We start from the raw sequence: 12,396 nt of genomic DNA on the forward strand, positions 1-12,396 counted from the left end.
CCAGTAAAAGAAACTCAAGCTGAGAAGGTTAAGTAACTTTTTCAAGATCCCACAACTACTAAGTATATAGCCAGGATTCAAACCCTGGGTACCTGACTTTAAGCTTGTGTTTGTTTTACCAATATATGCTGTTTCACATCACAGCAATTTTTGTCAAAAATAAATTTTGGTAATTGAAATCTAGTTTGCTCCATGATACTGAAGTTTGTGAAGCTATATATGACCCCCAGGGCTTCATGGTGGATCAGCAGTAAAGAATCTGCCTGCAATGCAGGAGATGTGGGTTCAATCCCTGGGTTGGGAAGATCCCCTGGAGAAGGAAATGGCAACCCACTCCAGTATTCTTGCCTGGAAAATCCCATGGACAGAGGAGCCCAGTGGGCTACAGTCCATGGGGTCACAAGAGTCAGACACGACTTAGTGACTAAACCACTACCACACTATGAGCCCCAATAATAAGCAGAACAAATCCCCATCTGGTTCTAAATGAAACCGGTTCAGTCCCATGGATGTACCAGTTAAGTCCTCCCTGAAGCCTGTATTTGCTGTTAATAGTCTTAGGCTAAGGCACGTTTTTCTCTTGAAAGATGGATGTTTTGATATTTCTTAAGGAGAGATCAATTTTCTGATCTGTTCAAAGCAATCAATTTTTTAAAAAGTTCGTCTCCAATAGCCTGAAGATTTTCCTCTCTCCGAAGTATAGTCTTCATATTTTTAGATCTTTAAAATGCTGTTATGTTAACAGAGTGGAAATAAGACATGTAGATACTTACATGAGACACAAAATATATCTGTGCCACTGTGCCAGGGTCATATACATGAGTCAGCTTTCTCCATCACACATAAACCTAGAATTCTAGGTCTATATGGCTATCTTGTTAGAAATGGCTCTTCAGTAACTATTACAAAAAAGAAATATCTTCACTCCAATAGCTCATTCATAGAAGCAAAGAGGACTTAAGCATGGCATACTTAACCAGAAATAAACTATACAGGCACCATTGCAGCTTAAAGAAGCTGAAGAGTTATTCCCTGGGAATGCTACCTGGTTACAGGATCCAAAAAAGCAGCAGTATAGCCTATAGAGTTGGACTATAAAGAAAGCTGAGCATGAAAGAATTGATGCTTTTGAACTGTGCTGTTGGAAAGGACTCTTGAGAGTCCCTTGGACTGCAAGGAGATCAAACCAGTCCATCCTAAAAGAAATCAGTCCTGAATATTCATTGGAAGGACTGATGCTGAAGCTGAAACTCCAATATTTTGGCCACCTGATATGAAGAACTGACTCATTTGAAAAGACCCTGATGCTGGGAAAGATTGAAGGCGGGAGGAGAAGGGGACAACAGAGGATGAGATGATTGGATGGCATCACTGACACAGGACCCTTGTGAGAATATGTAAATGCTAGATACCGAGGACCCCTGTTCTCTTATCAATCAGGCTTCCAGAGGTGGAAAACCAAGGCTTCACGTTCTTGCCAGAAAGTTGGAGGATCTTTCTCTGCAAAATTTGACCAACTCAAGAGGAAAGATTTAAAGATGCTGACTTTGAAGTTTCCCCCAACTGAACAGTCCATGCAGTTCACCATACAGTGACAGTCAAGTTGACAGCCTCCATCCACAAACTCAGAGCTTCCAAACAACTTCCTAGTCCCCAGTTGTTAGAATGAACCAATTTATGATGCTGGCCAAGATGGAGTAAGCGCCTTGTGGCCTTTTCTCTCACTGACTACACTAGCATCTCTGGATGAAATACAAACAGCAACTATTTGAGCTTCCTGAAAAGTTAAGAACAGGGAGATTGGGGAGGGAGTTAATACCTGAAAAATACATAGACAGTGGCAGTGAGTTTTCTGGGCTTTGAGGTTTTTTTCTCTCTTTGATCTCCTAACTTTGACCCAAGGGTGGACCAAATCAGGGAACTGTCCTGCATGCCCAGAGAGCAAAATCTCTGAGAGAAACCCATCTTTATGGCCAAAAAACAGGAAGAGAGCAATGAGATCCCTATTTTCACCTTTTTCTTCTTTCTTTTACTCTTTACCCCCAAGGGTATTCATGTGGAAGTATATGATGATGCAGAGGCTAAAATTCTGATGGAATCCAATATTTCTGGCCAGCAAAACTATAGAAAAGGTCTTTGAGCTAAAGAAAGTAAGAGAAATCTCAGTGAAAAGAGAATTAAATATTTTTATAAGAATCATATGCAAAGGGTTAGGAATAATAATGCTATGGGCCTTAACAGTTAACATCATCGTTCACACCAGAAGTTAGAAGGCAACAGAATAATTCCTTCAAAATTTTTTCAACATAGAATTATACCCAGCTAACCTAACCACCCCATTCCAGTACTCTTGCCTGGAAAATCCCAGGGACGGAGGAGCCTGGTGGGCTGCAGTCCATGGGGTCACTGAGAGTTGGACACAACTCAGTGACTTCACTTTCACTTTTCACTTTCATGCCTTGGAGAAGGAAATGGCAACCCACTCCAGTGTTCTTGCCTGGGGAATCCCAGGGACGGTGGAGCATGGTGGGCTGCCATCTATGGGGTCGCACAGAGTCAGACACGACTGAAGCAACTTAGCAGCAGCAGCAGCAACCTAACAATCAATTATAAGTGTAGAATATGCATATTTTAGATATGTAAATATCAGACAACTTATTTCCCATGCACTCTCTGTCAGAAATTATTAAAGAATGCATTTTACTACAAACATGAAAAATTGTCTTATTTTGCTAGAGGTTCAACTGTGACCAGCACTTCACATAGTTGCAATAATGGAAAAACTGAATATTGATTATAATATAATTCTCTTGGAAGGACAGGGAATAGGAAAAGTGGTTATGTAGTAGAGACAAAGGAAGGAAAGAGGCTAAAATCTCATCTTCCATAGTGGGATGTCAACAGATAATAACTAAAATTGAAAAATCAAGAAGTAGTCATACAAAACATACTATACTTAGTGCCATAGAAGAAAATATCTGAAAAATCAGCAAAATACATTAAACTGCCTTTGTGGGAAGAAAAATGGTGATGAATGGAGAATGAGACATTACTGCTTTTGATGACAAACTTTGCTAAAGCTAATGACTTTTTAAACCATAAGGATGCATAACATTGATAAACACAAATATATTTTTAAAATTAAGGTAGCAATACTGTGACATAACCACCAATCCAGATCTCTCTTCAGCAATCAGTTGTTTTCCTGCATTTAAAGTCCTCTGGAAGGAGTGACCTATAGGAAGCAAATGAGAGAGTGCTGTTAAAACCCAGGATGGCAACTTATTACTTGATAATGTAAAACAGAACTGCCAGTTTTGCTAAATACTTGTTCACTATGCCAAGATTGATGTCTGGCATGTAATAGGCATTCAATTAATATTTGTCTAATACTTGCTTTGTTAATTAGGGCCTTCTCTTCTTTGGGGAAAATTTATAGTGAAAAAAGTTATTATCAGGAAGTTGCTTAGTGAACACAGAGCCAGGTTAAGGAGTCAGCTGGACAGTCTTAGTGGTGGCCATGATATCTGATGCATTCATTTCCGCTAGATGAGTGGACTGCCCTAGGACTTCTCACTCCCCTACTCTTGGGTTAGGGCCCCTCACGGACAGATTCTGAATATTGCTGCCTTGTCACCTCTTCAACCCTCCCTCTCTCTCCTTCCATTGCCAAACAGTTTTTCCTTCTGTATTACTTTCTTACTACCTTCCATGGAGTGGTGGTGATATATTTTTAAATGTCCTTGTCAAACTAGAGATGCAAACTTAATATTTATGTGAGAAATAGCATGCACTTAAAACACTCCAGAAAAACAAAACAAAACAAAAAAAATGGGCAGGAGATAGGTAAAGAAGAGATGAAAGTTTGGCAAAGTGTTGACAATTGTTGATACCGGCTGCTGGGTACATAGAAGATCTGTTACACTCTTCTCTCTACTTTTGTATATATAGGAAATTTTCTGTAACAAAAGGATAAGAAATATAAAATAAGATGAAAAAAATTGCCTCTGTAGAAAATGTTTTGAAATTATCGTAGAGCAGAATTCCTCCTTCTTTCATATTCTCACTGTTGTATTTTATAGAAATATACTCTGTTCAGGAAACTGAACTTGTAGTTGATGTTCATTGACTAAAAATATTATTTAGTTTTTTGCATCTTGGAGAACCCTCAAATGCTAAGAAAGGAAAGATAATATTATAGTTAACAATTCTGAATGATAATGTTATAGTTAAAAAATGCAAAAAAAAAGTAGGTTTCTATAATAATAAAATGTTACTGTCTAACCACTTCAGATAAAACTTCTCGCATCCTTGAATAAAATGATACCTAGTTGATTGAGGAATCTTGGCAAAACACTTTCTCCCTTTTGTTTTCCAGAGGCCGGTTCTCCATAGTAAAGAAGTGCATTCACAAAGCTACTCGCAAAGATGTCGCTGTGAAATTTGTTAGCAAAAAAATGAAGAAAAAGGAGCAGGCTGCCCACGAGGCTGCCCTGCTTCAGCACCTGCAGCACCCCCAGTACATCACTCTCCATGACACCTATGAGTCCCCCACTTCCTACATCCTCATTTTGGAACTGTAAGTACCAGTATCATCTCTTGAACGCAGTCCCCAGCTGTTTGGCTTATTTTCTTGCTCACAGGAAATGGCAGTTACATTTCATACAATGCCTCTGGCTTACAAAGTATTGTATGTAACACGCACTCTCCCCTCCATTGTATAAAAATGTGATTCCCATTTTATAGATCAGAAAATCAGAGATAAGGAAGTTCATTAAAAGTAGCTCCTTAAAACTAGGAAATGGAGAAGCTGGGACTTGAACCCACATCTGTCTCACTCCAGTTTTCATCTTCTATCTCTTATGGGCTCTTGGGTGGGCAGGAATTTAGGAAAAGCTTATTGGCAAGGGGCTCATTGACAGGGGTGAAATTGAAATGAAAGAGAAGAGTTTGTGCATCTGTCTACTGCTATCAGTTCAGTTCAGTTCAGTCGCTCAGTTGTGTCCGACTCTTTGCAACCCCCTGAATCGCAGCATGCCAGGCCTCCCTGTCCATCACCAACTTCCGGGGTTTACTCAAACTCATGTCCATCGAGTCGGTGATGACATCCAGCCATCTCATCCTCTGTTGTCCCCTTTTCCTCCTGCCCCCAATCCCTCCCAGCATCAAGGTCTTTTCCAATGAGTCAACTCTTCGCATGAGGTGGCCAAAGTACTGGAGTTTCAGCTTTAGCATCAGTCTGTCCAATGAACACACAGGACTAATCTCCTTTAGAATGGACTGGTTGGATCTCCTTGCAATCCAAGGGACTCTCAAGAGTCTTCTCCAACACCACAGTTCAAAAGCATCAATTCGGTGCTCGGCTTTCTTCACAGTCCAACTCTCACATCCATACATGACCACTGGAAGAACCATAGCCTTGACCAGACGGACCTTTGTTGGCAAAGTAATGTCTCTGCTTTTGAATATGCTATCTAGGTTGGTCATAACTTTCCTTCCAAGGAGTAAGCGTCTTTTAATTTCATGGCTGCAATCACCATCTGCAGTGATTTTTGGAGCCTAGAAAAATAAAGGCTGACACTGTTTCCACTGTTTCCCATCTATTTCCCATGAAATGATGGGACCAGATGCCATGATCTTCGTTTTCTGAATGTTGAGCTTTAAGCCAACTTTTTCACTCTCCTCTTTCACTTTCATCAAGAGGCTCTTTACTTCCTCTTCACTTTCTGCCATAAGGGTGGTGTCATCTACATATCTAAGGTTATTGATATTTCTCCTGGCAATCTTGATTCCAGTTTGTGCTTCTTCCAGCCCAGTGTTTCTCATGATGTATTCTGCATAGAAGTTAAATAATCAGAGTGACAATATACAGCCTTGACGTACTCCTTTTCCTATTTGGAACCAGTCTGTTGTTCCATGTCCAGTTCTGTTGCTTCCTGACCTGCATATAGGTTTCTCAAGAGACAGGTCAGGTGGTCTGGTATTCCCATCTCTTTCAGAATTTTCCAGTTTATTGTGATCCACACAGTCAAAGGCTTTGGCATAGTCAATATAGCAGAAATAGATGTTTTTCTGGAACTCTCTTGCTTTTTCCATCATCCAGCGGATGTTGGCAATTTGATCTCTGGTTCCTCTGCCTTTTCTAAAACCAGCTCGAACATTAGGAAGTTCATAGTTCACATATTGCTGAAGCCTGGTTTGGAGAATTTTGAGTATTACTCTACTAGTGTGTGAGATGAGTGCAGTTGTGCGGTAGTTTGAGCATTCTTTGGCATTGCCTTTCTTTGGGATTAGAATGAAAACTGCCCTTTTCCAGTCCTGTGGCCACTGCTGAGTTTTCCAAATTTGCTGGCATATTGAGTGCAGCACTTTCACAGCATCATCTTTCAGGATTTGAAATAGCTCAACTGGAATTCCATCACCTCCACTAGCTTTGTTCATAGTGATGCTTTCTAAGGCCCATTTGACTTCACATTCCAGGATGTCTGGCTCTAGATAAGTGATCACACTATCATGATTATCGTGAAGATCTTTTTTGTACAGTTCTTCTGTGTATTCTTGCCACCTCTTCTTAATATCTTCTGCTTCTGTTAGGTCCCTACCATTTCTGTCCTTTATCGAGCCCATCTTTGCATGAAAAGTTCCCTTGGTATCTCTAATTTTCTTGAAGAGATCTCTAGTCTTTTCCATTCTGTTTTTTTCCTCTATTTCTTTGCATTGATTGCTGAGGAAGGCTTTCTTATCTCTCCTTGCTATTCTTTGGAACTCTGCATTCAGATGCTTATATCTATCCTTTTCTCCTTTGCTTTTTGCTTCTCTTCTTTTCACAGCTATTTATAAGGCCTCCTCAGACAGCCAGTTTGCTTTTTTGCATTTCTTTTTCTTGGGGATGGTCTTGATCCCTGTCTTCTGTACAATGTCATGAACCTCTGTCCATAGTTCATCAGGCACTCTATCTATCAGATCCCTTAAATCTATTTCTCACTTCCACTGTATAATCATAAAGGATTTGATTTAGGTCATGCCTGAATGGTCTAGTGGTTTTCCCTGCTTTCTTCAATTTAAGTCTGAATTTGGCAATAAGGAGTTCATGATCCGAGCCACAGTCAGCTACCAGTCTTGTTTTTGCTGACTGCATAGAGCTTCTCCATCTTTGGCTGCAAAGAATATAATCAGTCTGATTTCGGTGTTGACCATCTGGTGATGTCCTTGTGTAGAGTCTTCTCTTGTGTTGTTGAAAGAGGGTGTTTGCTATGACCAGTGCGTTCTCTTGGCAAAACTCTATTAGCCTTTCCCCTGCTTCATTCTGTACTCCAAGGCCAAATTTGCCCGTTACTCCAGGTGTTTCTTGACTTCCTACTTTTGCATTCCAGTCCCCTAGAATGAAAAGGACATCTTTTTTGAGTGTTAGTTCTACAAGGTCTTGTAGGTCTTCATAGAACCGTTCAACTTCAGCTTCTTCAGTGTTACTGGTTGGGGCATAGACTTGGATTACTGTGATATTGAATGTTTGGCTTGGAAACGAACAGAGATCATTCTGCCATTTTTGAGATTGCATCCAAGTACTGCATTTCAGACTCTCTTGTTGACCATGATGGCTACTCCATTTCTTCTGAGGGATTCCTGCCCGCAGTAGTAGATATAATGGTCAACTGAGTTAAATTCACCCATTCCAGTCCATTTTAGTTCACTGATTCCTAGAATGTTGATGTTCACTCTTGCCATCTTCTATTTGACCACTTCCAATTTGCCTTGATTCGTGGACCTAACATTCCAGGTTCCTATGCAATATTGCTCTTTACAGCATCGGACCTTGCTTCTGTTACCAGTCACATCCAAAACTGGGTGTTGTTTCTGCTTTGGCCCCATCCCTTCATTCTCTCTGGAGTTGTTTCTCCACTGATCTCCAGTAGCATATTGGGCACCTACCACCCTGGGGAGTTCCTCTTTCAGTATCCTATCATTTTTCCTTTTCATACTGTTCATGGGGTTCTCAAGGCAAGAGTACTGAAGTGGTTTGCCATTCCCTTCTCCAGTGAACCACATTCTGTCAGATCTTTCCACCGTGACCTGCCTGTCCTTGGTGGCCCCACACGGTGTAGCTTAGTTTCATTGAGTTAGACAAGGCTGTGGTCTGTGTGATCAGATTGCCTAGTTTTCTGTGATTATGGTTTCAGTGTGTCTGCGCTCTGATGCCCTCTTGCAAATTACATTGGTCCTGGGGTATCTCTTCACGGCTGCTCCAGCAAAGCACAGCCCTGTTCCTTACCTTGGACGAGGGGTATCTCCTCAGGGCCGCCCCTCCTGACCTTGAACGTGGAGTGCCTCCTCTTGGCCCTCCTGCTCCTGCACAGCCGTCGCTCCTTGGACGTGGCGTTGCTCCTCTCATCTATTGATATAGCATCCCCAGTCTACCCCCAAGAAAGTCCTTTCAGGGTAGAATCTTACTTTCAAAACCTTCCACTCATTCCAGACTTCCTCTCATTTCAGACCTTCAAAAACTTCCACTCATTCCAGTATGTATCCCTGCATACTTGGGGCTACATACTGGGTCCCAGAAAAGAGCAAGAAGATCACATCTTTCCCACTCCTTCCCCAAGCTAAGAGCAGAGATCATGCCCTGTAGTTTAGAGAAATCTTACAGAGGCCCAAGAGGACAGTCTTTTCGGAAGTATGGATCCCTCAAAGAAATGTCTGATTGGTGTGATGAGGCCCTGGGCCTGGAGAGAAGACAGACATTTATACTGGAGACCAGTACTGTGTGTGGCTCCACATGTACCTGTGTTCAGAGAAGCACCTCCATTTACAGCTTTCAACTGTGATTTAGGCCTTTGAGCCTGTCAAGCAAGCAGGAGAAGAAAACAAGCTGGTGGGAAGGAACAAGCTAGAGAAGAGAATGGGAACTTAGCAGGAGGACGTCAGCTGTGCTCAAAAGTAGCTTCGGATTCTGGCTCAGGCTCCTCTGCCTGGACCTTTCCCAGTGGTCCTCAATGGCCCAGTGCACATTAGAGGACAGCCGCCTGACATCTGGTCACTCCCTGCTAAAGAGGGCACAGGGGACCTGAAGATAGTTGCCATTCGTCGCACACTTGCTATTGCTACCAGTTATGCTTTAATGCCTCCGTGTCTCACTTGATCCATCAACAGTCCTCATAGATGAAACAGGGATTTTTATTGTTGTTGTTACTCTCACTTTAAAGATGAGGAAAGCAAAACACAGAGAGTTTAAATGACTTGTTCCAAGTCCCCAGCCTGTGTGTGGCAGAACCATGATTCAAGTCTAGGTTTGGCTGGCTCCTCGTACCAGGCTCTCAGACATAGTTTTTTGAAGTTGGATAGTTGCCCAGGAGGAGTAGGATTCAAGAAGGGATCATGAATGTCAAGGTCAAATTTTGCCTACTTGCTACTTTTCCCCAACTAAAAGCTGACAAAGGAAAAGCAATTTGCAAAACACATGTGAGGCTCCTTGCTGCTGCTGCTGCTGCTAAGTCGCTTCAGTCATGTCTGACTCCTAGCGACCCCATGGACTGCAGCCTACCAGGCTCCTCCATCCATGGGATTTTCCAGGCAAGAGTACTAGAGTTGGGTGCCTTCACCTTCTCTGGAGGCTCCTTGAAGCCATCAGATTCCAGTTACTCAGATAGTTGCAAGATCTCTCTCTGTCTCCTTCCTTTCTCTATTTTGCAATCTAACCTCTCTTAAAGGCATGTCAGACTTCCTTGTGAGCAATTTCAATGCACAGAGTCTGCCGGGCTACAGTCCATAGCATTGCAGAGTTGGACACAACTGAGGCGACTTAGCAGGCATTCACAATGTGTCTTAAGAGTATACAGATTTTTTCCCTGAAGCATGCATCTCTCCCTTATCTATCCATCTATTTCTATCTCTTTCTATCTCCTCCATATCTATTTATCTATCTTTTTAATATAAGTTCTGAACATTGTACTAACTTTGGACTCTAAAATGCACATGTCTTGCAACACTGATTTTCATTTATAATAGGGAATAGGAGAAATATTAGCAATCTTACAGATTTCTGTGTGTGCTATTCTTTTGTTTTCTTTGCAAACATATTTCCTTTGCCTTTTCTTCCCTTTTTTCAGGATGGACGATGGCCGACTCTTGGACTACCTTATGAATCATGATGAGCTGATGGAAGAAAAAGTAGCTTTCTACATTCGAGACATCATGGAAGCCCTGCAGTACCTTCATAACTGCAGAGTTGCACATTTGGACATAAAGGTAATAAGGAATAGCAACCCTAGCAGAGAAATGGTTAAGTTCAACCTGCCAGTCACTGCCGTTGAGGAATATAAATTCTCATTTTATTTTATTTTCTTGCATTAGAATCCCTATGAATATTAAACACAACACGGGTTGTCACACAATTTGTGTGTTATTATTGAATTAATGAGAACACATCAGAGTCACATAATATCTGGGCTAAGAGAAGGTAGGTAGGCTTTAACCACTTTGTCTGACTTTATAGAAGGAATCACTAAATGTTCCTGTCTTTTTCTAAAAGAAGCCCCTGTTCCCCCCAAATAAATAATTTACTCTCTCAGTGCAGAAGGGCTAGTTAAAAAGACAGGATTTTCCGTGTCAACCAACCTCTCTGAAGTACCATCCAGCCTCAGAGTCTAGCTCAGTTTGAAGCATAGGGAACATCCTGCACACTACAGGCTTTATCAAAGAATAGCAGAACCATGTTGGAGTGGCTGGAGTCCTACAGGTAGTCAAAACAGAGCTGAACTTGCCTTCTTTCCTCCCCACCTCCTTGGATCTCCGCAGCCTGAAAACCTGCTCATTGACCTACGGATTCCAGTGCCTCGAGTGAAGCTCATTGACTTGGAGGACGCTGTCCAGATCTCAGGTCACTTCCATATCCACCACCTGCTGGGGAACCCCGAGTTTGCTGCCCCAGAAGTGATCCAGGGCATCCCTGTATCCCTGGGCACCGACATCTGGAGCATCGGGGTTTTGACATACGTCATGCTGAGTGGGGTCTCCCCCTTCTTGGATGAGAGCAAGGAGGAGACGTGTATCAATGTGTGCAGGGTGGACTTCAGCTTCCCCCACGAGTACTTCTGCGGTGTGAGCAATGCTGCCAGAGATTTCATCAATGTGATCCTACAGGAAGACTTTCGGAGGCGGCCCACGGCAGCCACCTGCCTGCAGCATCCGTGGCTGCAGCCCCACAATGGCAGCTACTCCAAGATCCCCTTGGACACCTCCCGCTTGGCGTGCTTCATCGAGCGCCGCAAGCATCAGAATGATGTGCGCCCCATTCCCAACGTCAAGAGCTACATTGTCAATCGGCTAAACCAAGGCACGTAGCCATCTCCCAGCCCTCGTGGTTTCACATGGAAGTGCAGTGTGAACCAAAGCAAGACTGAATGTGTCTGTAAATAATTCTGTCCATCATTCACTCCATGTGGTTCTCTGGATTGAGAGATGTACCTCTTAAACCTCCTCATTGGTTTGTCAAGGTCTGAGCAGCAGTGAAATCATCCTAAATCCAGGGACTTTCTAGAAGGTCGTTCAGAAGAGATACAGATGTACAGAGTCACGAAAAGTATTCAGAAGAGAGGCAGAGATAACAGGGATAGCTGTTATGAGATTTTACCTGTGTTCCAAAATGAGTGGTTGACTTGGCAAAACATAAGATCACTGAAGAAAGTATCAAGGTTCCTGCCTTTGCTGAAAGTTTAAGCAAGAAGTTCTATTTAACAGAGATGTCATGTATGTCAACTGTACTGGTTTAGATTACTTACATATAGTTTCTTAATAGGATACATGTACACATACAGTAAAAATATATCACATTCAACTTCCAGAGTTTTATAATATAGAGATATATATGAAATCAACCTTAAGTAACTTTGAGTGCTCCAGTTAAGACAGTAATTTATGTACCGAAGCATTACATTGTTTTGACTAAGCACAATTAGATGACAGGTTTGGTTTTTTTTAGAACATTTTATAAATCTTGTATAGAACTCTTTTACCAGAACCTGTGCATTAAGAGAAAGCAATGTTACCCTTTTGCAATCTGTGAGTGAGAAGATTTTTCTCTCAGTCACAGGTATTTGACTAACCTAGGTTCTGTTTATGAAATGCTATCCCCAGATTCACTGGCAGCTCAGAGTTCATCTGGCAGGAAAGCCTGCCAGGGAATAAGTCCAAATACAGCATGAGTTGTGGGGCTATTTTTTATGTCTACACTTCATTTGAAATAGGTAACGAATAAAACAGGTTCATGCAAAAGTGCAAACAGAAACCTTTCTTGCAGTTCCTGTGAACAACGTAACAACACTTTCTGATGTCTTCTGCAGCTGTAGAATGCAGTCCTCAGAAAGTTAGCCTGCTTTATTTCTAACCCCTTGTAGAAATGAA

At 42.0% G+C, this 12,396-nt stretch overlaps 1 protein-coding gene across 1 annotated transcript in view; it reads left to right on the top strand.

Moving 5' to 3' along the window:
- KALRN (kalirin RhoGEF kinase) overlaps window positions 1-11,337 on the top strand; it is a 694,022-nt gene extending 682,685 nt beyond the window's left edge. The window contains exons 58-60 of the mRNA XM_052653860.1: window positions 4,379-4,579; window positions 10,104-10,242; window positions 10,792-11,337. Of these exons, the coding sequence (XP_052509820.1) occupies window positions 4,379-4,579; window positions 10,104-10,242; window positions 10,792-11,337 (886 nt within the window). The remainder of the gene's footprint in view (window positions 1-4,378; window positions 4,580-10,103; window positions 10,243-10,791) is intronic.
- Window positions 11,338-12,396: the final 1,059 nt, after the last annotated feature.

Source organism: Budorcas taxicolor, chromosome 1, assembly GCF_023091745.1.
Source record: "Budorcas taxicolor isolate Tak-1 chromosome 1, Takin1.1, whole genome shotgun sequence".
In the NCBI taxonomy this organism is placed as follows: domain Eukaryota; kingdom Metazoa; phylum Chordata; class Mammalia; order Artiodactyla; family Bovidae; genus Budorcas; species Budorcas taxicolor.